We start from the raw sequence: 24,373 nt of genomic DNA, 5'->3' as shown, positions 1-24,373 counted from the left end.
GGAACCTGAATGATTCGTGCTGGAGTTTGCTGCGCATGCGCGCGGAGCGGCGGGCGCCCCAGCCCTCCGCGGGCGCTGGGGCGGGGCCGGGGTGGCTATGCTGGTTCCCGGGCCGGGCGGTGCGGAGCCCCACATGGGTCGGTGGCTGGCGGGGGGCGGGGCCGAGGCGGGCGGTGCTGAGCGCCTCCCCGCTCCTGCCCGCAGACCTGCCAGTTCCGCTGCGAGTCCGGACGCGGAGGCGCCTGCTGTTCCCCCCGCGCTGCCCGCAGGTGAGGCCCGGCCCGGCCCGGCCCGGCCCGGCCCGGGCAGGGGGTGCCGGTGGCCCCCGGCCCCTTCGCCCTGTCCCCGGCCTCTCTGCGGCAGCCGTTGCCGTTGAGGGGGGAGGAGCGCCCCGCGCGGGTAACGGCCAGGCCTGCTCTGAGCACGCGGCCCTAACGGCCGCCCGCGCGCTGTGGGGGTGGGGGGGGGATGCAAAGCGCTGGGAGCGCGGCCCGCGGCTCCACACCCGCGCGGGGGCGATGCCGTTGCGGCGGGGCCCCGGCGGTGTAGCGCGGCCGGGCTGGCGGCAGGGGGCGAGCGGCCCTTGACCTTGCTGCGCGTGTCCCGCGGGAAGGGGACATGTGGCCGCAGGCCCTGGCCAAACCTGGGGGGCCCGGCAGCGCCCCTGGACCCCTTCCCGCCGCGGGCCGGCTTGGGAGCCTCACCCGGGCGCCCCTCGGAGCGGCGCCGCCGCTGCTGGGGGGAGGCGCGGGGCGAGCGGAGCCGCTGGTGTCCCGACGGGCCCTCACGGTTTCCCGCCCTAGCGCCGGGGGAGGCCCGACGGGGGGAGCTCGGGGCTGCCGGAACCCAGGCCTCGCCTTGAGGCTGTGGGCTCCCCAGCCTTGTTACTGGACGTCGCTTGCGCGTCTCTATTTTAGCTAGTCGAAAAACTAAAAGTTCACGGTCACTTGTTTTACGTCTTGAATCCCTTTTCCCCTCTTTTATTCTAGAAGCAGCTGTGCAAAAATGTAATGCTTATATTTTTCTTTGGATTTGTTTTAATTTTTTAGACATGCTCCGTTTATCTACAGTACTCCGTCAGATAAGGCCAGTGTCCAGAGCACTCGCCCCGCATCTAACACGAGCGTACGCAAAAGATGTGAAGTTTGGAGCAGATGCTAGAGCTCTTATGCTTCAAGGAGTAGATCTGCTAGCAGATGCTGTAGCTGTCACCATGGGGCCAAAGGTAATGGAAGTTTTTGCATTTATTTCATGTTGACCTGGTTGAAAACACCATAGTAGAAGACAGTTGTTAGTTTTCCCTCTGCAGAGCTGCATGATTGCCATCTGCAGTTCTGTAACCCAGAGATGTGGGGGTATGGGCAGACTGCTGCAAGCAGCCGTGTTCTCATTTTTGTCACCTGAACCATGACAATAGCGCATGTGCTTTTCATAGTAACAAAGTAAAGGTAATTGGATCGATGCGAAAGGAGCAGGACATTTCTTTAAACGGTTTGAAGGTTAAGGGGATGTGCATGATAGTTTACCATGGCTCGCCTGACAGCCTGTAACGATGCAGTAGATAATTTAGCTATCTATAGCATGTGGGTTTTATTTTTGTTTAACAAATTATGGTTTTGTATCACTCTACCTTTTAGTATTAACAAGGTAAAAGAAACAATGAAAGCGTAATGCTGAATTTTCAGTTGGCTGGTAAATGTTATCAGCTTAATTGAAATTCTGTGGCAGTGGTGTTTATGTTGCTTATAGGACAGAAGATAGTGTCTGGTTCCCTGGGAGTTGTAGGTCTTTTGAAAAACTAGCTACTGTATTCTGCATAGTCATGCAACATGCAGTAAGGCTCGAAATGAGATTCCTTTTTAAAAAAGACACTGATTTTCTTGGGCCTCATAGAAATATCTGTTCTCTACAGTAACAGCATACACATGGTAGTTCTTCTCAAGACTTCTTGGCCTCTGTAAAATTCATTTGTGTATTTCTTGAACATTTTTGGTGCTGCATTAGCTTTATTCAAAGGCAAAAATGCTGTAAGCTGAACAGGTGAAGGTTAAGGAACGGTGATTTCGGCAAGCTGTGGCTGTTTTACATAAAGGAACAAAGTTTAAGTCTAGTCAGTTAATTTAACTCCTGTTGTTTTGGATCAGGCTACTTTGTGAATGCCTAAGCATAGTTCTAATGCACTGGTTAAAGGGCAGCTCCTGATGCAACTTACTGTAACCTTGTGGGGTTTTTGTTCCAGAGTTCTCACTTGATCTGCTGTTCTCCATGCATTTGTAGAAATTTAGGGGTTGTACTGTAATGCCTGATTCTGCTTCCAGCATTTTTAAGAAATACCACTCTGGTGAAGAAACTTCCCTTTGGTACTGTTCTATATTTAAAGAAATGTGGTTTACAGTCTCACACAATCTTTCGATATTGCTGCCAATTTGTTGATTACTTTATCAGAACTAGTTTATGTGAGTACTTGGATTCTTGATATGCAGGACCATTCAAAATGCGTGTGTATTTACTGGTGGTGGTCCTTTTTACAGAAACACAGATAAAAAGTGTTTGCTGAGTGTAAGTCCCTTAATGTTATCAGAGGGAAGCAGATTTTGTGCTGCTCTCCTCATAGCTACCAAACAAACAATTGGAATAAGACCATGTCAAAGTATAGAATAAAATAAGCAAAACAAGGAGAGGCTACATGAAGAACTTATCAGTAGCGGCATCCTCCAGAGAGAGTTTCTTAGTCTTGAACCACTTTTAGATTTAGAAGTGCGGGTCAGATAATGCAGCAGTAATAAGTCAGATTATGCATTATTCTGGCGTAATTGTTTCATGGCACAGAGTTAGAATTATGTAAGCTCTTTCACAAGTTCAACATCAGTAATCAAAGCTTAGCATTTCTTTTGCAGCTTCTAGGGCTGGTTGTACTTCAGCAGCAGCGTAGCCTCGTGCGTGGCAGGAATCCAAAGTTCGTGCAATCGTTGAGGCTGAGTGGGCTCTGCGAGGGAGGAGCGCGGCGCAGCGTGCTGTGCGGGAGTCCTTAGCTAGCTCGCTTGGCACGTGACCCGCACCCTGGCTGGGGCACGATGGGCTTCCGCGGTGTCTCGCAGGAGCCAGCATGGCCAGCTCTGAACTGGACCTGACAGGCCCGGCAAGGGGACTTGTGCAGTTCTGCTGGGAGCAGCAGTGCTGAGCTGGGGCAGTTGCTTTCCCTTCCCCTCCGCCGGCAGCTCCAGCTGTCAGGATAGCTGAAGTTTCAGGGCGGCAGCGGACCAGAGGTGGCTCCTCACATTTCTGCCTCCAGCTCAAACTGGAACAAGATTGATGGGGGCAGCTATTCAAGCGGTTGAATTCATCTGGGAACGAGCCACCCTCTTGTGCAGGTGCATCTGTGTTCCCTGTATGGGTCATAGTTTCCCAAATTAACTGTGTTTGTATGTCTTGCATAGGATAGTCCAGCCCAGCTTTTTAGTTGACTCAGGTACATGATAAGAAAGGCTTGTTAACGTGCGGTATTTGAGAAATTGTGGCTGTATGTTAGCACAAATTTTTTAAGTATTCTCAGCTCTTTTCTAATCACTGATAAGGTTTGCAAGTCTCTGCCTTTTTTTTTTTTCCAGAATGTGCAACGAATTGAGCTTTGTGTTAGTGTTTTTCAACCATATAGGCTTTTTATTGTGACTTTATTGGAAATCTTGCAAATTTAGTTCGTTATGTTGCTACATTATAATTTTAGAGGAAAATATCAGTGTTAGAGGGAATCTCTTCCATTATTTTTCACTGTAAGGCCAGTCATATTTTAGTTGCAGACTTCTGAGTCTGAGGTATTAAGCATTATGGCTGGGGAATGAAGCCTCGTTCTGTGAAAGTATAAAACCTTTGAGCTATTTTTCCAGTTTTGCAGAACCATGGCAGTGTGCATGCTTGAACAAAGTCCCAGCTGAAAGCTCTGTGCAAGGTGATGTTTCTGTTCAGCTGTGGCTGTTCAGAAGGGTCTTCATCTTCAGCTGAACTCTGAGTAACATGCTGTGCATTATGTGGCTTTGATTTAATATTTGTCTCTTTCGCCCTAGGGAAGAACAGTTATTCTTGAACAAAGCTGGGGAAGTCCCAAAGTGACAAAAGATGGTGTGACAGTGGCAAAGGCAATTGACTTAAAAGACAAATACAAAAATATCGGAGCCAGGTTAGTTCAAGATGTTGCCAACAATACAAATGAAGAAGCAGGAGACGGTACCACCACTGCAACAGTGCTTGCACGTGCTATTGCCAAGGAAGGCTTTGAGAAGATCAGCAAAGGAGCGAATCCAGTAGAAATCAGGAGGGGTAACTTTTTTCCCTTGCTTTTAATGTTTTATCACTGTCTTTACTTTTAATATCCCAAATCTGGCTGGCTTCCTGAATAAGTTGCCTTCTTTTGAAGAGCCACATAAAGCTTTATATGAAGAACAATACCTAGAGAAACCATTTGTTTCTGTTATATTACTTACTCTGAACAATTCTTTGTTTTTCTAATAATTTTACTATTTTGTATGCAGTTACCTTGTTTAATTGGTCATAGGTAACCTCCACTTAAAGCCATTTTTGCATTTAATTAATTTCTGATAAGCATATAAAATTACTGGTGCTGTGTAAATAGATTTGCTATAAATTTCAATCATGACAGAAGATCACACCGATTCCAAAGAACAATCACTAGGTGTACAAATGGCAATGTGGAACTAGAACTGCCAGTCGCTTGTTTCTGAATGTGTAAACTTGATGCGTTTTTGCAGTGTAGACTTTGGTTTGAAACTGAACCTGTGATTTGTTTAGGTTTTTTTTTTTTTCTTCCGTGCTGTATACCTTGTTTTGTTCACTCACAAGTATTCCATTCATCTTTAGGGGTGATGCTTGCAGTTGATGCTATCATAGCTGAACTGAAGAAGCTGTCTAAGCCTGTTACAACTCCAGAAGAAATCGCACAGGTAAACCAAGTTTACTTAGCTATTCAGAAGAAGTTCTGTGAAGTCAGGTTTAATGGAGTTAGGTTATGCATATGTGACACCTGAGTGTTTTTCTTTATATATCAAGATTCAGAGTATGTTTCATTGAATGATCTTCATGGTAACATTTTCATTTTCTTGAGTTGCTTAAAATTTCCAGTATTCTGCCTTCAGTCACACTGCTAGAAGTTAGTTCAGAAGAAGGTAGTTTTTCTCATCTTCAAGCTTCATTCCAAAATGTGGTCTTAAAACAGAAATTTATGTACTTGGGAAGAAGTGACGAGAGTGAAGATGTGTTTGTGATGGGAGGTGGTGGCCGACTTGTGGGGATGCGGCAGATCTGCTGTGAGAGGTTCAGGTGGAGGTGGGTGCCCAGCTGGGTCTCGGGCACTGGGTATGTTGGCCTTCACAGCTTATTTCTCCCCATGGCCGCAGATTCAGGAGGCCTGTGTGTGCTGCGTGAGGCTGGTGCACGGGATCTGGCCCTGTGCTTGAGCTGCCCGAGAGCCGCCAGCCCTTCTAAGGGAGTTCTTGGGCCCTGGCATGGGTGTGCTCCAGGCGGCTGCCCTGTCTTGTCAGGAAACCTGGGGACTGATGACGGTTATTCTGATTTTCTTTATAGTGAGGAAACAAATCATTTGTATTGTGAAATGAGATTAAATCATTCATGGTTTCAGGTTGCCACAATATCAGCAAATGGAGATCAGGAAATTGGCAATATAATCTCCGATGCAATGAAGAAAGTTGGAAGAAAGGGTGTGATCACTGTCAAGGTAAGAACTGGCCAACATATGGACTAAGTGCAAAGCGACTGTCTCTTCTCCAGCTACGACTGGCTTTTGTGGCATGTGATGGAGCTGCTGCTGCTCACGTATGGTATCCCACTGTCATTCCTCCCTCCCCAGCTCCTTTAGATCGGGGCTTGATTGCTGTTCCCTCTTAGAATCCTTTTATTTTGAAGGGAAGCACATCAAACTGATGTGAGGCGCAGAGCCTTGCATTCTCTTGTGCACAGTTTGCTAAAACTGTACTTGTGCTCTTGGTAGTCAATAAGGGATCTTTAATGTAGACTTTTTTGCACCTAAACAGGATGGAAAAACTCTGAACGATGAATTGGAAATCATTGAGGGTATGAAATTTGACAGAGGCTACATCTCTCCATATTTTATTAATACAAGCAAAGGTAAGTTAACAATAACACCTGTCAAATACTTTACAGTGGCTCTTGTAAGTTAGAAATAGTGGTACCTGATATAAAGACTTCACAGACTGTTACACTGTGTACCACAGCAAATAGGATGGGGGGGGGGGGGGGGGGTGGTCCTTCCCCATCGGAAACTTTTAACTCTCGGTAAAAGCTTGGGGTCTTTGGGGTTTTTTTCCTTAAGTGTGGACAGCGTCCATGCTAACATCAAGCTGGCCCTGCAACACTCCAGAACAATGTAGAATTAAAAGTGGAGTCTTGGAGAAAACAATTTGTGTTTCTTTTCTCTAACGCTGTTGGAAAGTGCAACAGCTGCTCCAAAGTAGCTCCTTAAGTTTAAGAGAATGCTTGATACGTTTTTATAATCACATTGTTCAGATAACACATGTTGTTCCTGCAGGGCAGAAATGTGAATTCCAGGATGCTTATGTTTTAATCAGTGAAAAGAAAATTTCTAGTGTACAGTCCATAGTTCCAGCTCTTGAAATTGCCAATGCTCACCGCAAACCTTTGGTCATCATTGCTGAAGATGTTGATGGAGAAGCCCTTAGCACTCTAGTCTTGAACAGGTGAGGCTCAAAATCCATACTTTTAGACAAATACTGCTTTTTTTTCATTTTCATCTTTTTAAAGGCATACATAAAAAGCATGTATTTGAATTTGTTATGGTGTAGTGCTGTTGTCCTCCTATCAGTACCCAAGAAACAGCAGCTCTTGTACGTAGCTATACTGTGCATCAATTCAGACAGAACTTCAGGTGTTTCCTAACTGCCAGTGTGAGCAAAACCAGCTCAGTTCATGAAGGTCTCTGCTTGCTTGATTGTTAGAGCTGTACTGAATTAATTGGTTTTAGTAATTGGACTTGTTCTCTGAACACATGTGGAGTGCTGCTCTCTGAATTCTTCTCTTCAGACTGAAGGTTGGTCTTCAGGTTGTTGCTGTAAAAGCACCAGGTTTTGGTGACAACAGGAAAAACCAGCTTAAGGATATGGCAATTGCTACTGGCGGTGCTGTAAGTAATGATGTTTTAACTGGCTTCTTGCTCTAAGAAATGCTAATGGTATTTAAGAAGAAAAAGAATGTATATTTTTAGGTCAGTGGCTTGTATTTGCTGTGTAGTGGGCTGTGTCCTCTTCTTTCAAAAATGTATCAGTTAACCAATTTGTGAAATTTTTTTTTTTTAATAATTGCTGTGTGATACAGCCCTGACCAACCAGGAGTAATACGTCCTTTGAAGTTACACACAATTTCCTTGCAGCATTTACGTTGTTAAAGGGGAAGGAGGAACTGCAAGGAAATCTCTTTAGAAATAGCAAAGCTTTCTTGCCGCCTTATAAAATGGATTGTCTCACAATTGCCTAGACTTGAGTATGGCAAATATAATTCTGTTACATGTTGGGAAGAGACTGGTTAATTTTCTTTTGTACTCAACTTCTCAAATAGTTGATGTGCTGATTAGTGTTCCTTTATGCTGCTTTTTTATACATGCTTCAAAATCATAGCATGATACTGGGATCCAAAGGTGGTTATTGAAATAAAACTTCATGTTTAAGCTAACTGGAGTACAAAGTAACAAACCAGCAAACTCTAAAGTGAGTTTAGTGCCAACATTCATAACTCCTTGACATACCAGGAGGAGGCTGTAACACAGCTCTGCTTTCCAGGCACTGTGGATGGGTGAGGTACATTAGTCACTGCAATAATTAGGCGTTGGAATTGGCTGCCCAGGGCAGTGGTGGAGTCCCCATCCCTGGAGGTGTTTAAAGAGTCGGGCTGACATAGCACTGAGGGATATGGTGTAGTTGAGAATGGTCAGTGTTAGGTTAATGGTTGGACTGGATGATCTTCAAGGTGTCTTCCAACCTAGATGATTCTGTGATTCTGTGAATGAGAAGCTGGCAGCTCCCTGTCCTGTGAGGGCCAGTTTGAGGTACCTTCGTGCCTGGACTCGTTAGGAGAAGAAGAGTTCTGTTCAACTTGGCTGCAGTGGTGTGGTTGTTTCACACTGCAAGCCTGCTGTCTGTGTCCATGTGTCTGTAAATAAAAAACCTCACACATGCAGAAGCTGTGAATTCTGACTTTCCATGTAATTTGTTTCAGGTGTTTGGAGAAGAGGGTTTGAGCCTAAATGTAGAAGATATTCAGGCTCATGACTTTGGTAAAGTTGGAGAGGTCATTGTGACAAAAGATGACACTATGCTTCTGAAGGGGAAGGGTGAAAAGGCTCAAATTGAAAAACGTATTCAAGAAATTATTGAACAGCTAGAAGTTACCACAAGTGAATACGAAAAAGAGAAACTGAATGAGCGATTGGCCAAACTCTCTGATGGAGTAGCAGTGTTGAAGGTGAGAAGTTAAACTTCTTGGGAAAGGGGCATTATCAGTCCTTTATTGCCAGTTCAGTTACTGCTGCACAGCTGCCTCATTATCTTAGTGGTTGATCTGGATGAGGAATTTGTCTTCTTAAAGTGATACACTTTAGTATTAAGAACTTGATGAAACAATCAACTAAAACTGTGTGTTTGGGCCTCTTGAGTGCTGAGGTACAGAAAATCGCTGCCAGGATGGGGGAGCGTGGGTTTGCTTTCTGGCCCTCACTGGTTACTGGCCCGAGCTGCATGTTTCAGTGTTGTGGCAGCAGTTCCGTAGCCAGCAGCGCTCTCCCAGCCCGGCTTCTTGTGCAGACCCTGACATGTGCCTTGCTGCTTGCAGGTTGGTGGCACAAGTGACGTTGAAGTGAATGAGAAGAAAGACAGAGTTACTGACGCCCTGAACGCGACCCGCGCTGCCGTAGAGGAAGGCATCGTTCCGGGCGGTGGCTGTGCGTTGCTCCGCTGCATTCCAGCACTAGATGCCTTAGCTCCAGCCAACGAAGATCAGAAAATTGGTAAGTAAATTACCTGAACGTGTGTGTGGAAGTGCTAAGAATGGATTTTCTCTGGCCTGAGGCTTTACAAGATTAAATACAGGTTGCTTTCAGTGAGTTTTCAGTTACTTGATCTTTAGAACCTCCTTGGTACAGCGGTCTCTGCTTTACAGTGGGACGAGCTTTCGCTGTGTCCCTGACTGGGATGTGAAGGAACCAGTAACAACAAAGCAGTGGGACCCCCTCAGAGAATTGTAAATCATTACAGGAAGGGTGGAGTTGACTGTTACAGCCATTGCAGACAGACACCAAAATCTGAGAATGCTTAAGAGATCGTGCAGCAAATTGAATGGAAAAAGGCTTTGTTCCACGTTACAGTAATAATGCTCCTTACTACTTTTTGCAGAAGTAAAACTAAAATGGGTGTGAAGGTCCTGCAGAGATTTCATTTGTTGACAGATGTCAGGCAGCAGAGAACTTCAGCTGTTTTTATCAGTGCCAGGGAAAGAAGTTCTTGCTCAGAGGGTTCTCAGTTTGTATTGGCCCCAGCAGATGAGCGCATGCCTTGGCACAGGAGGCAGCAGCGTGAGTAATATGTAATTTTAAACATCCTTTTTCTTACAGGCATTGAAATAATAAAGAGAACACTGAAAATCCCAGCAATGACTATTGCAAAGAACGCAGGTGTTGAAGGATCACTAATAGTTGAAAAAATCCTGCAGAGTCCAGCGGAAGTTGGCTACGATGCAATGCTCGGGGACTTTGTAAACATGGTAGAAAAAGGAATCATAGACCCAACGAAGGTAACCTAAAATAGTCTTAATTCTCAGCTTTCCTTCCTCCCGCCTCATGTGATAGTCAGCAGGTATTAAGTTATTTCTTTCCTATTTTTAGGTTGTGAGAACGGCTCTGATGGATGCTGCAGGTGTTGCGTCCCTCTTGTCCACAGCAGAAGCGGTGGTGACCGAGATTCCGAAGGAAGAGAAGGAGCCGGCGATGGGCGGGATGGGTGGGATGGGCGGAGGAATGGGAGGTGGCATGTTCTGATTCCTGGGCCAGGGCTGCATCATGAGCTGTGCTGTTTTACTGACAGTTCTGACTTCAAAAACTTCCGATGTCGGTGCAAGAGGGTGGATAGTGACTGAAGTGAGGCTGGTGTTTAAAAGAATCACTGTAACCATCAGTTACTGGATTTCATTTAACACACATGTAATTGTTTACAGTCATTGTCCATGCCTACAGATAATTTATTTTGTATTTTTTGAATAAAGACATTTGTACATTCCTGATAACTGGGTGCAAGATCCATCTCCCAAGGTCCTGATTTAAACTTAATTAAGGCACTTGATATTCTGTTTCAGAATTTATTGGTGCTTGCCAGTACTAGGAAGAACTTGGAAGCCACTGTGCGTGAGACTAGACAATTGTGTACAAAGTAGGCAAATACAGTTATGTGACCTTTATGTAATAAAACAAACTGCTCAAAAGTGATGAAATGTATCACCTTCTTCCTCTGCACCCAAAGCCACAGCCTGCTGCTGCTTCTAAGATTTAGTAGAAATCTGACACTTATGTTTGGAAATGACAGGGCCTTTCCTGCCTTGTCTAGAATGTTTCTCAGAAATACAAGGGACTTTAATTTTGCGAAGAACTCTCTGTGCTGAGCGGGCAGTACAGTTCTCTGCACTATTAAACAATGCTGTGAAACTAAGGCACGTGCACTGATGTTATTTTGCCCTGTGCTGGACCAGGCTGGTGCAGCTTGAAGGACCTGGGAGGGAAAGTGCCCTGGGGCCAGGAAACAGTTATCTTTGCTGAGAAAAGGGGCTGGGTTTTTAAATACTTCCCTTGCTCAGGTGTAGTAGGTGGTTACCTCCTTGCCTGGAGCCTTCCAGTCTTCTGGCTTTCTGGGAGTGAGCTCTAGCATGTAGTTTGAATTACATTGCACTAGATGCTGCTTTACCCTTAAAAATGACAGCTTGGCTTGACACCTACTGTGTTTGTCTTTGCTGCATGCTTTTCAACTCTGCTTTCCAGACTTAAAAACAATGCTGTTCCTAGACTTGGGTGTGTTTCTCTGATTGTCCCAACATAGGAAATTGCTTTACAACTCCTCAGTGCTTTACAACTGACCTCTTAACCCAGCTGTCACTTCCCCCAGCTTCCTGCCTTTAATGAGAACTACCCTTCCCTGATAGGGTGTGTGAAATTCCAATTGCTTTTTCTGGAAAAGTAGCTGAATGGTCTGGAACTGGGTCAGGGCTGGCCTTGTCCTGCCCCCCACCTTCCTATGCTATTTCATACCCTCTTCTCTAGCAACCAGGCGGATTACGGGCACTTTGGAGAAAGGATCTGCTTCAACACCTGACCTGAAGTTTCCCCTCATTTCAGTAAGGAAATTTGGTAATGCAAGGCAGCACAGAGACAGGATTTAAAATCTGTTCAAACAGATTTTAACATGTTTCTTCAGAGACTGGAAAGAGAATATTGTCAGGACTAGAACTACTGACAATTCAATCAAGACAGCTGGTACTGGTGTAACAGACCACTGGAAAAACCCCCAAGAACGAAGGTTTAGCTCTGCAGGGTGTGTTTGTTAATGGCAGCCAGCCTTGGGTGTGCTTGGCTGCAGTAAGTGGAGGTCACCTTGTTCCTCTCCCGCCCTGCCCTAAGGGCAGCGCTGTGCTACAGACCCTTGTGCATCCCTGCCCTCCCTCCCAAAGAGGTAACGCTCACGTGGTTTACAGCTGTGTGGGAACTGGGACCTGTCTGCATCCCAGGAGACGTGTCTACACTGACTGCAACCTGTGGCAGCCAGAGGCGGGTAGGCAAGCTCAGCCTGCCGGGCAGCCAAGAACTGCTGGCTAGAGCCAAAACTCCTGCACTCAAATTCTATTACTCCACATGTGACATGTACCCCTCGTGTTTAACCTCTGAAAATTGAAGAGTGTTCAGGCTGTGTTCCTTTTTCTATTGCAGTTGCTGGTCAGAATTCAACAGCAGCTGGTGATTCCTGACTTACCCTTGTCCTTCACTCAGATTAAAAGCACCTGCTACTCGATGCCTGACAAGCTGTTCATATTCGGCAAAGCCAGAACGTCTGTTTCCCTTCGCTTCGCCAGAGTTGGCTGAATTGCTGCTGTTAAGTTACATTCACACTACTAATAACTTAAACTTGAGTTAATACGTTACAATGCTGAAAAAAACATAAGCTTGGATAAGGCAGTACTTACACTGTGACTACACAAACCCTTTGGCAAGTTAACAAATGGCAGCCTGAGACACCTTGTGTTACAGTAGCTGCCAACTGTCTGTTCCTGATAACACTTTAAGTTGCACTTGATTGCAGCTTGAACATTCTATATACATCTGGCTGAACAGGTGTTTTGTACAGTATAAAATCACACCCAAAGCTCAGATAGGAAATAGACGCCCCAAAGGAGGAGCGTGGCACCTCTCGTACAAATAAAGTGTACAAACGAGTTTATAATGGAGGTGGTTACAATTCTCCCTTTTATGTGTGATGAACTTCATGAAGCATTAGCTCCCGAGGTATGCTTGTTTCTGGGCCATGGAGTTTGGATGCTCTTCTTTCAAAGGCAGCTACCATCTGCTTTACCACTTCATCAAAAAACAGCGTAGCGAGTTTTGAGTGTAGAAGTGAACGAAATTCAAAAGAAACCTGTTCAAGACAATAGAGAAGAAATGTTTTTCCTGTATCTACTGTTGTAGTAAAATTCTGTTATAAATAGACAACTCAATTAAAGAATCTCCAGCTAGCCTGCAAGCAAGCCAGAGGATTGTATCCCTGGGCTTTTCATTTAGAAGAATCATTCTGGTTAGTTTTCTGAAGTAATCATTTCCATTTATCTAAGCTAACTGTATTTTACTTAATAAATGCCACATCACAAAACATAAGTAAAAGATTTGGGATAATGAAAAAGCTACTGACAAACAATAACTTAGTTACTTTGCACACAGAACTCCCTTGGAGGACAAAAGTCAGCTGAAGACAATCCTGCATGGCAAGACAGACAGACAGCAGACTTACAGGTAAGCTGGAGCAAACCCAAGAGGCATTTAAAAGCACCTTGAAATAGCTACCTATTAAATACCAACATTTTAAATCAGTCTTTCCATCTAGGTAGCTGTAGTTACGGTACGGTCAAAGAGCAGTTTACTGACTAAAGCTACTGATTTTGTTTTGTGTGCTGTATCTCCTACCTGAACCCCTCCCACCCTCGACCGTTGCTGTCCTGACTCGGGCAGTCACTTCCAGAGTACAGGCAGGCTGGTGAAGTCCTCTGTACCGCCTCAGGCCTCCCACTGCAGTGCTCAGAGCTGAACTTCGGCAATTTTTTTTCAGCTGCTGAATCTTGCAGTTAAACTGAAGCTACTGCAGCAGTTAACAGTTATGGCAAGGACACAAAGAGTTCGCTTTCTGTCTCCACCCTCAAAAAAAAAAGGTCACTTTTACATCAAATAGTCTTAGTTATGCTTTTGTGCTGTGCTGGCCTTCAGTCTAGTTAAACAACATTCCCCTAAGGCTATGGAATCGCATTGTTTTGGAATACGCAGCTTCCCAAAATGATTACGAAACAGGTTGCTCTTCTGCAATTTTATCATCGCTCCTGCTATAACGTGTCTTTTGGATTGAGATTTAAGTATTTTTGCCATTCCTGAGAAATCCGCAGATTAAATGCCAAATGGCGCAAACACAGCTTCTCTCAAACTGCTTATGAGTAATGCACATTAACTGCGAAACAGTAGCACAGAAGTCATTAAACTACTTGGCCTGCAAGCCAAGTGTAGCTTCATTTACATTTACTTGACCTCAGGCACCAGTAAAATTAATATGTCTTTTGAAAGTCTGAGAGTTGTCACTGAGAGCATGTAGAGTTCTGCAGAGCAGGGATAATGAGTCTGGCATCATGTTCAGTACCTGTGAAAACCTGAGGTATGGTATAGATTTACAAAGTTTGCAGATGGTAAAAATGGTGTTGTGCTTCAGTCTGTATACCAAATCATTCAAGAGCTGAAACCAAACTAGAAAAGTTCCCCACTGTATGTATGTGTCTCCTGAAATCAGGCTGGTAAAGGAGGACACATTAGCTTGTGGGAACCAGCATAACCCAAAACTCAATTTACATTTTCTAAAGCAAACAAGCATTCTTGAAATCAAAGTTGTCTCTGGAATATCTGTACTTGCGCAGTATGTGTTGAGAAGTGCTTATCGTCCCTATCTGCACAGGCCCAGAGGCGAGCCACACAGCAGGTCAAGGACTAGTGAGTCCTTAAGGTCTTGCCTCTGTGAGGCAACCCCCTGCTCAGTTGGCTACATTTGCTTCTGCCACCTCAGAACGGGGTAACCACTAAGAAGTGTCAATAGTGTTTCCCCAAGAAAGTGAAAATACCCATTTTAAGACCAGTCTTGACTCCCTTTAACTAAAGCTCTTGACCTGAAATGTCAAAAGCTGGCTTTGGTATGGCAGGGGGGGAATTTTCCTCACAGACTCAGCATTTAGACTACAGGCTTTAGACACTTGCTTAATTCAGGTTTTCTCAACTGATTTCTGGCTTCAGTTAAAAGCTAGCTTATGTACTGGTTAGTAGCAGGAACTGGTATTTACTTGCCTGGAGAAATTCAAATACCATGAGCAAATACCATGCAAATCCCATAAGAAATGTATTTTTTTTAATGCCTATAGATTCAATTTTACCATTGAACTCCATGAAGTCCAATACAGCAATAAGCTTTAAGTTATTAACCCAAGGAGATTTATGCGAGTTTACAAATACTCCAAAAGCTTTTCCTATTTACAGATGGTAAGTTTTAAAGCAGAGTATCCCAGTAGATGGCAGCAGGATCAACCCATTTCTGTGTACTTGTGTAGCCTGTTCTGAACCCCAGCTTAGTTACCGGCTCAATGCAACACCTACTCTTAACACTATAAAATGTAAGAAAAAAAGGTGGTGACAGACTAAATAGACAAAAATGGAAAAGCTGTAACTTGAGTGGAAAACAACTTGTCTAGGAGTAACAAGCTAAATCAGATACTAGATTTAAAAAGCAATCATTCTGAGCTGCAGTGATAGCCCATCATATTGTAGAAAGACAGCAAAAATCTATTATACCTGTATTATAGAAGGAAGGAGTAAGACTGAAAATACACAAAAGAGTAAAATTGGAAGCCAGGATTTGACCAAACTGCAGGCCAATGAGGACAGATGGGAGAATACCTACTTACTGGTACCAAGAGCACTTCAGTTGTAATTAAAGGAAATAGCAAAGTATGTTTAATACTTCTCCCTCTGCATTTGACTGTCTAAAAACTTGAGCACATTTAGAATTGTACAGTAAGAGATACCAATCCCTAGACTGTTTCATGATATGTGGACACCTCACAGAAGACTGCTGTCTCTGAAGGACACTGTAATGGTTTCCACATGGTAAAGCCTGCAAAAACTTTTTGGATAGTAGTGACTAAAACTAACTTGTTTTCCGTGTGTATGTGTGTTAAAAATTAGTTGCAGGCATTAAAAAAAAAGAAAGCACAGTTGAAGATACTGTTTCTATGCCCTGTTCCTAGCATGTGGTAGTCTTAATTAATTATAATACTTACTGAAAAATCCAGTGTACATGTCCTTGGATAACCAGGGATACCTGGGCTGAAACGCCACACTGTTTCTAAGTGATTAAATAGTTTTCCATCTGTGCAGGATGCCTAAAATAAAGTTTAAAAAGTCAAACTGCAATTAGGCTTTTATAGATGTGACAAATTGGTGTTACCGAAGTTTGCATTTGCATTTTGTTAGACAGTGAAGGTCATGGCAGAGTTAAAATTAGAGTGCAGCCAGCGTGAGATCCCATTTGTACAGTGTCCCTTGCAGCAAAATAACTGAATTCCTTTTAAGGGAGAGGAAAAATTTGTGTGTTGAGAGTCATAAAACAGATATCTAGCATGATGCATAGAACGCCAAAATAACAGTAATGCTATATACCAGAATTCTGAACAACACTGCTTTAAGCAAAGGATATGGATATTTACCGGGTTTGGGTTTTTTTTCATTACATGTAATGTAATGAAAGGCCAGGCTGGATGGGGCTTGGATCAACCTTTGGTCTAGTGGAAGGTGTCCCTGCCCATGGCAGGGGGGTGGGAACTAGATGATCTTTATGGTCCCTTCCAACCCAAACCAGTCTGTGATTCTACATACAGAATTATTTATACACTGACATTCAGACCAGTAGTCTTGGGCTATAGGAATACCTAGCATCAAACCCAACCTGACTGAAGACAAACTCCAAACATCTTCTGTCACAAGATACTATTGTGATCAAGAGCTACAGTAATCCATACACTCAAGTTTGTAATCAGCTTCTACGTTGGCTTTTAGTTACTGGCAAGCCATATTTAACTAACATTTCAGGAGTGCTTGCACACAATGCTCCTTTAAAACAATACAGTATTTGCAGTAGCTGGCTTCATACTTTTCATGACAACAGGGTCCTTATTTTCACTCATTTTGCTTTTAGCACATATAGCTAATTTTGTGTGCCTATATTTATAATAGAAAAAGATTGAAAGACATACACTTCAAAATCATCCAAATACATAATTGTCTTGGAACTTCTAGAGAGAATTTCTATACTTTTTTTGACTCTTTTTTTACAAGTTCTTACTGTTACCACAAGCAGCTCTGCTCCAACAAGACTAGCCATGATGAACAGGTGTTGCTTGTGGTTTGAAAGCCGTGGTAAGGTAAGCCATCTCAAAGACTAATCAGCAGCACAAAAATACCTACATTTTTCTGCCCAGGAATGAGATGCAGTACCTTACTACTTCTACAGCCAGGGGAGGAGTAGAGGCAAGGTTAGACGTGAAGAGCTAGGCTTGCTTTTCCTGTTGCTGCCAAAAGGGCAGGAAACATGGGAAAATTGCCAGTGTCCCCCCCTTGCTCCCAACCTTATAAGTAGCAAACTCACTCTGTGCTTTCCTCTGTGGCAAGAGCTGCTGCTACCAATCTGATCTTTTCCATTGCTCAAGCACTGCTGCCATAAGCAACAAATCCGTGCTCATTTTGTTGCCACCAGCAGCCCGCTATGCTAGACCACCAGACAAGCTGCCTTTGCTCACAGTTACTTCTGTGGACGGTGAAGCAGTTCAAACACAGTTGCTCCTCTAGAAATGTCCCTACAGTTACATGCACAGAATGTAAGCTTCTAGGAAAAATAATCCCAGCAGAGAAAGTGCTAATAAGTCTAGGAGGAGAAAATCTGAAGAAACAGTTCTCACAACTTTCATGGTCTTTTCTTGGACAAGAAATTATCTTTTGAGCAAATTAGAGGGAAAAAGAGCTGGTAAGTCAATCTGATAGCTATGTGAAAGGAAAAAGCCAGTCTTGTCAGGGAAGAGGAGAAAGGGAAAGCAGTCAGCATGTAAAATGCAAATCTTCCATTGGAGCTGTTCAACTTTAAGAAAGGGAGGAATATACTTCTGTTTTCTTTCCAGAATCATTAAGTACAAAGTAAAGCACTTTGCATATTCACTTTCCAATTCACATCTCTCCTGTACTTAAACCCAGTTTCTGTTTTGAGCAGTGTCTCTTAAGAGGAAGTCTAGAGAAGAACAGTGAAAGAGGATATCCAAACAATTATCTCAAACAGCTATCAACTGTTGTAATTCCACTAGTTACACCAAGCCAAGATCTGTCACATGAAGGGAGAGGCAGTTTTGCCATAAGGAATCTGTTCTGAGCTGTTCCTAACCAAAACAGATTTGAACATATAAGGCAAACTAGTCAGAAGATCCAGACTTCGTTTAATATTTCTGTCTTGACATTTTTAATAATTGCTCTTGAAAAGCTGAAAACAGAAGAAATACAACTGCTTCTCTTCTGAACAAAGGGGCTTTGAATCAACTCTTCTACCTTCTTATCAATACACTGAATAACAAGTTCTTCTTAAGACTTCTCATATTAGCTAGGGAAAATTCTCAGAAGAAAAGTAATGACCGATACCAATTTTGCTAAGGCATCAGAAGCTACAGTTGTCAAAGATAACTTTTAAGTTAGTGTTAATTTTGCATTTAGAGAGGCTTGGACAAAATTTTAACAAAAACGGTGTATCTTCATTAATGGAGGCTAGTTTCTCCAGCAAAAGGAAATTAAAAAGCAGTTCCTCCCCCACCTCATTGGGCAGCTTATGTTTTAAAAGCACATTCAAATTCTCTCCAGTTAACCTAAGTCTTTAAACAAAAGCAACACAAGTTTTGAGCCACACAAAGCACTTCCAGCATCAATTTTGTTTCAACATACCAGTGAATTATTTGAATTTCAACAAACAAAAGTTATGGAAAGTTACAGCTAAGAAAAAAAAAGTTACCTTAACTAAATGCGGTCTCACTAGGGTAACAACCGATGTATACCTCTCTACTACAGGAGGAAATCCTATTTCTAGCTGTGCTTTGCAGTATCCAGAGCGCTTCGATAATATGTCTGACTTTTTACACCAAGGAACAAATAGTTTGTAATTCTCCACAACGGCAACAACTTCATACATTTCCTGCATAGAATACCTGGAAACAGAAATACAAACATTAGTTACAAGGTTTTTTAACTTCAAACTCAATATTAAAAAGTTTCAAAGATTATATAAATGGCAGTTTGGAAGGTGAACATACAGTCACTTGAAAACACTACCACTGGTTTTGGAAAGTAAAAAAGAGTACAAAAAAATGTAATAAACTGGTAAAAGTCTTTGCATAAAGATGCAAAAAACCACACAACATCCAGCAGTAAAGTTAGCAAACAGTGAACGTGGTGCTGGTACTTCCTGCAATATTGGGTAAATATACATACATTTCAAATTGAAAAATAATTTTTCCAGCACGGTTGTGTCTTCATTTAGGTAGATCTTCAGATATTCCACATAAAGCATACACATGTCATGGCTACCCAGAAAGGCTGTATCAAAACTAAAGTACTTTATTTCATAAGGTTTAAATAGAGGAACACTACTTTCCTTATTTTATGCCAAATAAAAAAGCTTAATTAAAAAATACATGCAATGGAAAAACCTCACAGCATCACAGAATGGCTGAGGTTGGAAGGGAGCTCAGGAGGTCATTTTGTTCAACCCCCCTGCTCAAGCAGGATATTGAATCATATGAAAGAGTATGATGGCAACGTTTTAATTGATTCTACGGTAATGTGGCAAAGTATTACATAGCTATGGCTTTTAATTTTTAGTTCTGACTCAGGAAAGAACTGAAGCACATGCTTAATTCCATCTGTGCTTAAAATGAAGCATATGTTCAACAGTACTCAACAGTGAGTACTATTGGACCAAGGCTCTTTTTAAGTGCCTAGGCAAAATCTGTTGCAGTTCAAGAACTATCACATAACTAAGTGTTAAGCACAGTCAAAAAAATTATGCTAATAAACAAATAGTTCATACCATTGTGGACCAGACACTGGGGACAGATTCCCAGTCTCGTCAAATTAACTGGAAGTTTCCCACTAGCTTTAAGGCAAACAGGATTTCAAAATCTTTTTCTATGTGCCTAAGGTTCTTCACCACATAAATATTTTCCTCCTTTTAAAGACAGAAGAAAATCTCAAGAAGCGGGAAGTACAACATAATGTAAGAGCAAATGTTAGCACGTATTTGGGACAGAAAGGAACAAACTGACAGTTTTCACACCTGTTGGTTTATTCCTATTTCACCAGATGAAATTAATAGTGTATTCTTCCCTTTCGGGGTTGTTTTTGTTTTGTCATGGAATAGAAAGATTATTTCTGGCACTGCCTTCTATGGGGCAAGAGTTTTGGCTTCCTACACTTTTTATACTCAATTTCAGACTGGAAAAGCCCGATCTCTACAAATTCTCAAAGTCAAAACTCCTTCCTAGTGTCCAGTTGGGCAGAGCCATAGGGGCATGTGTCTTCAGGGCTGCTCAGTCCTTGAACTTCTAGTGTTTTGGATTAATCAAAGCAAACACAAAAATCAACAGGCATATAAAGTCTTTTTCCACACATTTATACAAACCCTATAATTCTTCTTTCAGAATATTCTTTTCTTTTATTTACTAGTGGTGCAGCAATGTTGAAGAAAGTTCTTGAAAAGGTATGGCTCGTTACAGGTACTTGCAAAGGAGAAATTCTGGTCATCAAAATACCACAAGAAGCCAAGTGCCTGCAACAGTGAAAATGCTTTTAGATGTGTTTCATATCAGCAAAATAAATAACACCACATTCAGGTGAGACAAACAATCTGTTGTATAACGTTCCAGAAAATGTTCAATTCAGACGGAAAAGCAAAGGCTCATAACAGTATACAAACTGTTAAAAAACGCAAGTTGATTTTTTTTTTTTTCCCCTTTAGGAGAAACTAAAAATAGCCCCCAGTCACGAGAAAAGTAACTGGCAGAGTAAAACACAAAGGCGTATTAAATGTTGACTTCATGGCAGTCTGAGTTCATGTACAAGCCTCATATGCACTTAATTTGCAGAACGGGCTTTCTTAATAGCAAAATCAAGGAAGAGAAGGTTCCACTTGAGAGATACAAAGCTGAACTCTGCTATAATTTCTCTGGCTGCCATCCTTCTCTCAGAAGGACAGTTTCATTTTGAAAGTCCTTTCAAGAAGTGCATTGCTTATCCAGCTTTCAAAATTTCCTTCAGAAAAAATCATGCAAAACCTTGGACTCAGTGTTTTTCAGAAATAAAACTTAACAAACTACCTTTAAAAATGCTAGTAATTTTAAGATTGCACTGCAGTGTTCTCTGTTTGTGAACATCTACACTAAAATCTAACAAATATTCATTGTGATTAATAGGTCTGTTCTGCTAAATTACTGATTTTGCCTAGATTGAGTCAATTAAGACGCAAAATGCTACTTCAAAAGCTCCGATTTTTGGCACCAGGAAGTTAAAAATGCCACTGTTGCTGTCAGTGATTCTACAAACATAAGCTAAAGAGCAACCTGGGTCTTTTACTGTCCTTTCTCTAATTAAACAATCGGGACTATACTTCTGGATTCACACAGACAAAAATGGACCCAACCTTCCCCACTTAGCATTAGACTTGTTTGGTGGCTTACTTGGTCGTTCTGGTGGGTTTTTTTAAACACAATGAACAGATAAATGCATTTTTTTTACTAACTACCAAAGTAGTCTAGCAAATTACAGTTACCAATTTTAAACAATTAAAATTATTATTAACATGTTCTTTAAAAATCAACATAACTTTGAATTCTAAAGAAAGACAGTAATAACCCGGGACTGACCACCCTCGCTTATATGGTCAGTGTAGTAGGAGACAGGCAAATAGTAAATTGGTATTGAGTTTAGAGGAATGTCATCATCATCTGATTAGAAACAATCTGTACAGACTTTTAAAAAAAGAAATAAACAACTGTGATACAAAGCAAGATGACTGACAACACAGATTGTAACCACTGCAGCTGAAAAGGAATCACTTAAGATGGGACAGAAGTATTGTGTCAAAATTAAGAATAGGTTGACTTTAAAAGTCTTTAGACAACAGACTCTGCAAATGTTTGCAACTGTATCTCAAGGGATGTGGACACAGTTGGTTTTTTTTTTTCCACACAGACAGGACAGGACTGTGAAGGAAAAGCACTGCTTTGACAGAAACGCTGGACCCGTGCCAGCAACATTGTAGCTGCCTCAACCAGATTCATAGAAAGTGTTCAAATGTTTGGACCAGACCTCCTCCTGGTGAGCAAATTTAAATTACTTTCTCCATCTGGGGCTACATATAGTACAGAGTCCAAACTAGTTGCCAGGTTTCTTCTCTTGTTTTTTTACTGTAACGCTATGCCAGTATATTGTTTCATACAGTTTTATCTAGACTTGTTTCAGCTACAAGGCCGAAAAACAATCTCTACAAATAATCTTTTAATGGCTGTAAGACAATGTCCTTTTCACAGTTACATTGCCATGCAAGGAAGGCAAAGTTAAGAGAGGTTATAATGCTGACAAACATGGTGAGATTTCATCTCTCTCCCAATTTTATCTGAAGAAAACCAGATGCTGTAAGAATGTGCTGGGCTCCGTCCCAGTTGAGGAAAGCATACCTCTTCAAGAAATCACAAAAGCAGGGATTTCAAAGGACTGTCACACATGTTTTTGTGAGCCTGATCAAGGCCACAGAAGAAAAGCCAAGTCCATACCAGCATTCAGACACACCTACCACCTCTGTGTTTACCCTCTGACAGTAACACAGCCATATCCACTCGCACTGCTCTTACTGGCATCATTCAACTCCTGCCACTCGCTGCTTTCTCTCTAAACACTTGGGCACCTGACCTCCATGACCTGAAAAGGAAACATTTACTGGTGTATGGTATATATACGTAAGTGATCTATACTCAGTGATTACTTTTAATAGCTATGAAATTTTCTAAGCTTAAAGATTAACAAATTTTTGAAAAAAGGAATCTCAAACTCCTCACCATAAAGACTGACATTATAGACAACTACATGCCAGGGCATTTGTATTTACTGTTATCCCAGCTGTTACTTTCTTAAGGTTAGTGATATCTGATGGCCATTTTATGGTCTGTGAGACATGAGTTGATCTCATTCAAATTCCTTCTCAACAGCTGTTCACATCCAAAAAAATGAGCGTTGCCAGCAAGTGTCCTCATTAGCATCTCAGTCTGAATAAGTACAAGAGGCTAATTTACCACCTGAGTCCTTGAACCCAAGTCCAGCAGAGTACGGGGTCTGCTGAGTTCACAACAGGTACAGAATGTACACCGATGACAACTGCAAGACGTGAAAGCATACCCAGCTTCAAGGCTACACATAATACAGCACCATTTTGGATTCAGCTCACACTTGCTTAAAACCAGCTGCCAAGATCTTGCAGCTTACACTAGAAACATTTTCAAACTTAGGTTGCAACCAGTTACTTAATGGCTTTCCTTACACTGAACACCCTTCCCGTAATCAATATTGCCCTCAGGACTCTAAGAAATGACTTTTTAAAATAGTGATTTTGTTTGCCAGAATTATTTTAATATTGCAAACATATCCTAAAGATTAAAACATGGATATACATTTAAAAATGTGGTCCAAGTAAGATGACATTATACCACTGCACAGTAACAATTATGTCAAATGATTGCTTGACATTTGACATCATGAACTATTCTTTTTCATCATTTATATGAAGATGACAGTAAGACTTTGAATTTATCAAAGAAACACAGCAGCATTGCCGTAACAGAAGCAACAGGTGAACCTTTTTTCTCCTAAGATTTTCAAATCACACTCCCTCTCTCATCTGCTGTTCTTCTTCCAGTTACAAGATCAACTCTTATCCCAAAGCATGTTTTGTTTCTCAAGTTGTTCCAGCCAGCCTTCCATGTGATCAGGGCACAAGAAACTTGTTGCATTATCTGAAGTGGAAAACATCCGGGCGTTTTACTCAGCTTTTCACTTATTTTACGGATTGCTCAAAGTTATGCAACTGGCTCAAGCAGAGGAGAGACAAGTTGATAATCTGAAAATCGTTTGTTCTTCCGTTGACCCTGGCCCCTGAAAGCTGTCAACAGCTGCCGAAGCTGAGGGCACCTCAGCCGCCCCCGCGGGACGCGGAGCCGGAGCGGACCCGGGAGGACCTTCCCTCTCCCCTTCCCCAAAGCCAGGAGCTTCTCTGCTGGGCGGCTCCGGGCCGTGCCACGAGCCCCCTGGCGGGCCGAGCCGAGCAGGGGCTCGCCCAGCACCGCCCCGCGGGCTACAGCACGCCTGAGGCGGCCTCACCCCCCCTCCCCCGCCCCGGCCTGGCCACGGCGCCCCGGGGCTACAGCGGGGCCGCCCGGCGGGCGGAGGGAAGCCGGGGGCGGCCGGGCGCGCCGAGGAGCGGTGCGGCGGCGGGGCCCCGGGACGGCACACGGCTACCCGCCGGGGCCCTGCCTGTCAGCCTCCGACCGTACCTGACGGCGGCCGCGCGCGGCGGCGGGGGGGGGGCGGCGGCGGCGACGAGCCCGCTGGCCAGGGCCCTGCCAAGCGCCGGGCCGCTCCGCGCCATCTCGGGCCCCGCTCCTCGCCGGCTGCCCCGCCCGCCCCCGCGCGCTGCCTAACGACCGCCGGCGGAGAGCCGCGCCCCCGCCGCGCGCCCCAACCGCCCTATCGCCGCGCGGGGGCCGGCGTTACACGCCGCGGGCCAGCCCCGCCTCCGGCCGGCGCTGGCGGAGCCCGAGGGGGGGGCGCGCCCAGTCACGAGACAGCTCGGGCTCGCGCAGGGCGGGGGGAGAGGCCCTTCGCCTGATTGGCCCGGCGGCGCGCGAGCCCCGC

The 24,373-nt window shown here is 43.5% G+C and overlaps 2 protein-coding genes across 5 annotated transcripts; one reads left to right on the top strand and one right to left on the bottom strand.

The window, feature by feature from the left end:
• The first annotated feature begins 129 nt into the window (after positions 1–129).
• Positions 130–10,539, top strand: HSPD1 (heat shock protein family D (Hsp60) member 1). The gene is made up of 12 exons (XM_074872777.1): positions 130–269; positions 1,050–1,225; positions 4,062–4,314; positions 4,873–4,955; positions 5,651–5,746; positions 6,063–6,156; positions 6,578–6,746; positions 7,090–7,189; positions 8,278–8,523; positions 8,890–9,064; positions 9,668–9,846; positions 9,938–10,539. The coding sequence occupies exons 1-12, from the start codon at positions 134–136 to the stop codon at positions 10,088–10,090; spliced, it is 1,860 nt and encodes a 619-aa protein (XP_074728878.1). The 5' UTR covers positions 130–133; the 3' UTR covers positions 10,091–10,539.
• COQ10B (coenzyme Q10B) lies at positions 10,270–24,142 on the bottom strand. 4 transcript variants are annotated; one of them, XM_074872781.1, is made up of 5 exons: positions 24,013–24,142; positions 20,094–20,240; positions 18,429–18,621; positions 15,667–15,768; positions 10,270–12,725 (listed from the first exon to the last, which is right to left on the bottom strand). In XM_074872781.1, exons 1-5 carry the CDS (start codon positions 24,105–24,107, stop codon positions 12,558–12,560), a joined length of 705 nt encoding a protein of 234 aa, XP_074728882.1. In that variant the 5' UTR covers positions 24,108–24,142; the 3' UTR covers positions 10,270–12,557. The 4 variants fall into 4 exon arrangements, with proteins under 4 accessions (XP_074728882.1, XP_074728886.1, XP_074728883.1 ...); XM_074872785.1 differs by lacking the exon at positions 24,013–24,142 and adding an exon at positions 22,321–22,389; XM_074872782.1 differs by lacking the exon at positions 24,013–24,142 and adding an exon at positions 22,259–22,305.
• Between the last annotated feature and the right edge of the window lie 231 nt (positions 24,143–24,373).

Source organism: Strix uralensis, chromosome 6 (genome assembly GCF_047716275.1).
Source record: "Strix uralensis isolate ZFMK-TIS-50842 chromosome 6, bStrUra1, whole genome shotgun sequence".
NCBI classification, from domain to species: Eukaryota; Metazoa; Chordata; class Aves; order Strigiformes; family Strigidae; genus Strix; species Strix uralensis.
Note: the sequence above shows the minus strand (reverse complement) of the source record. Positions and strands in the feature narration are given on the sequence as shown.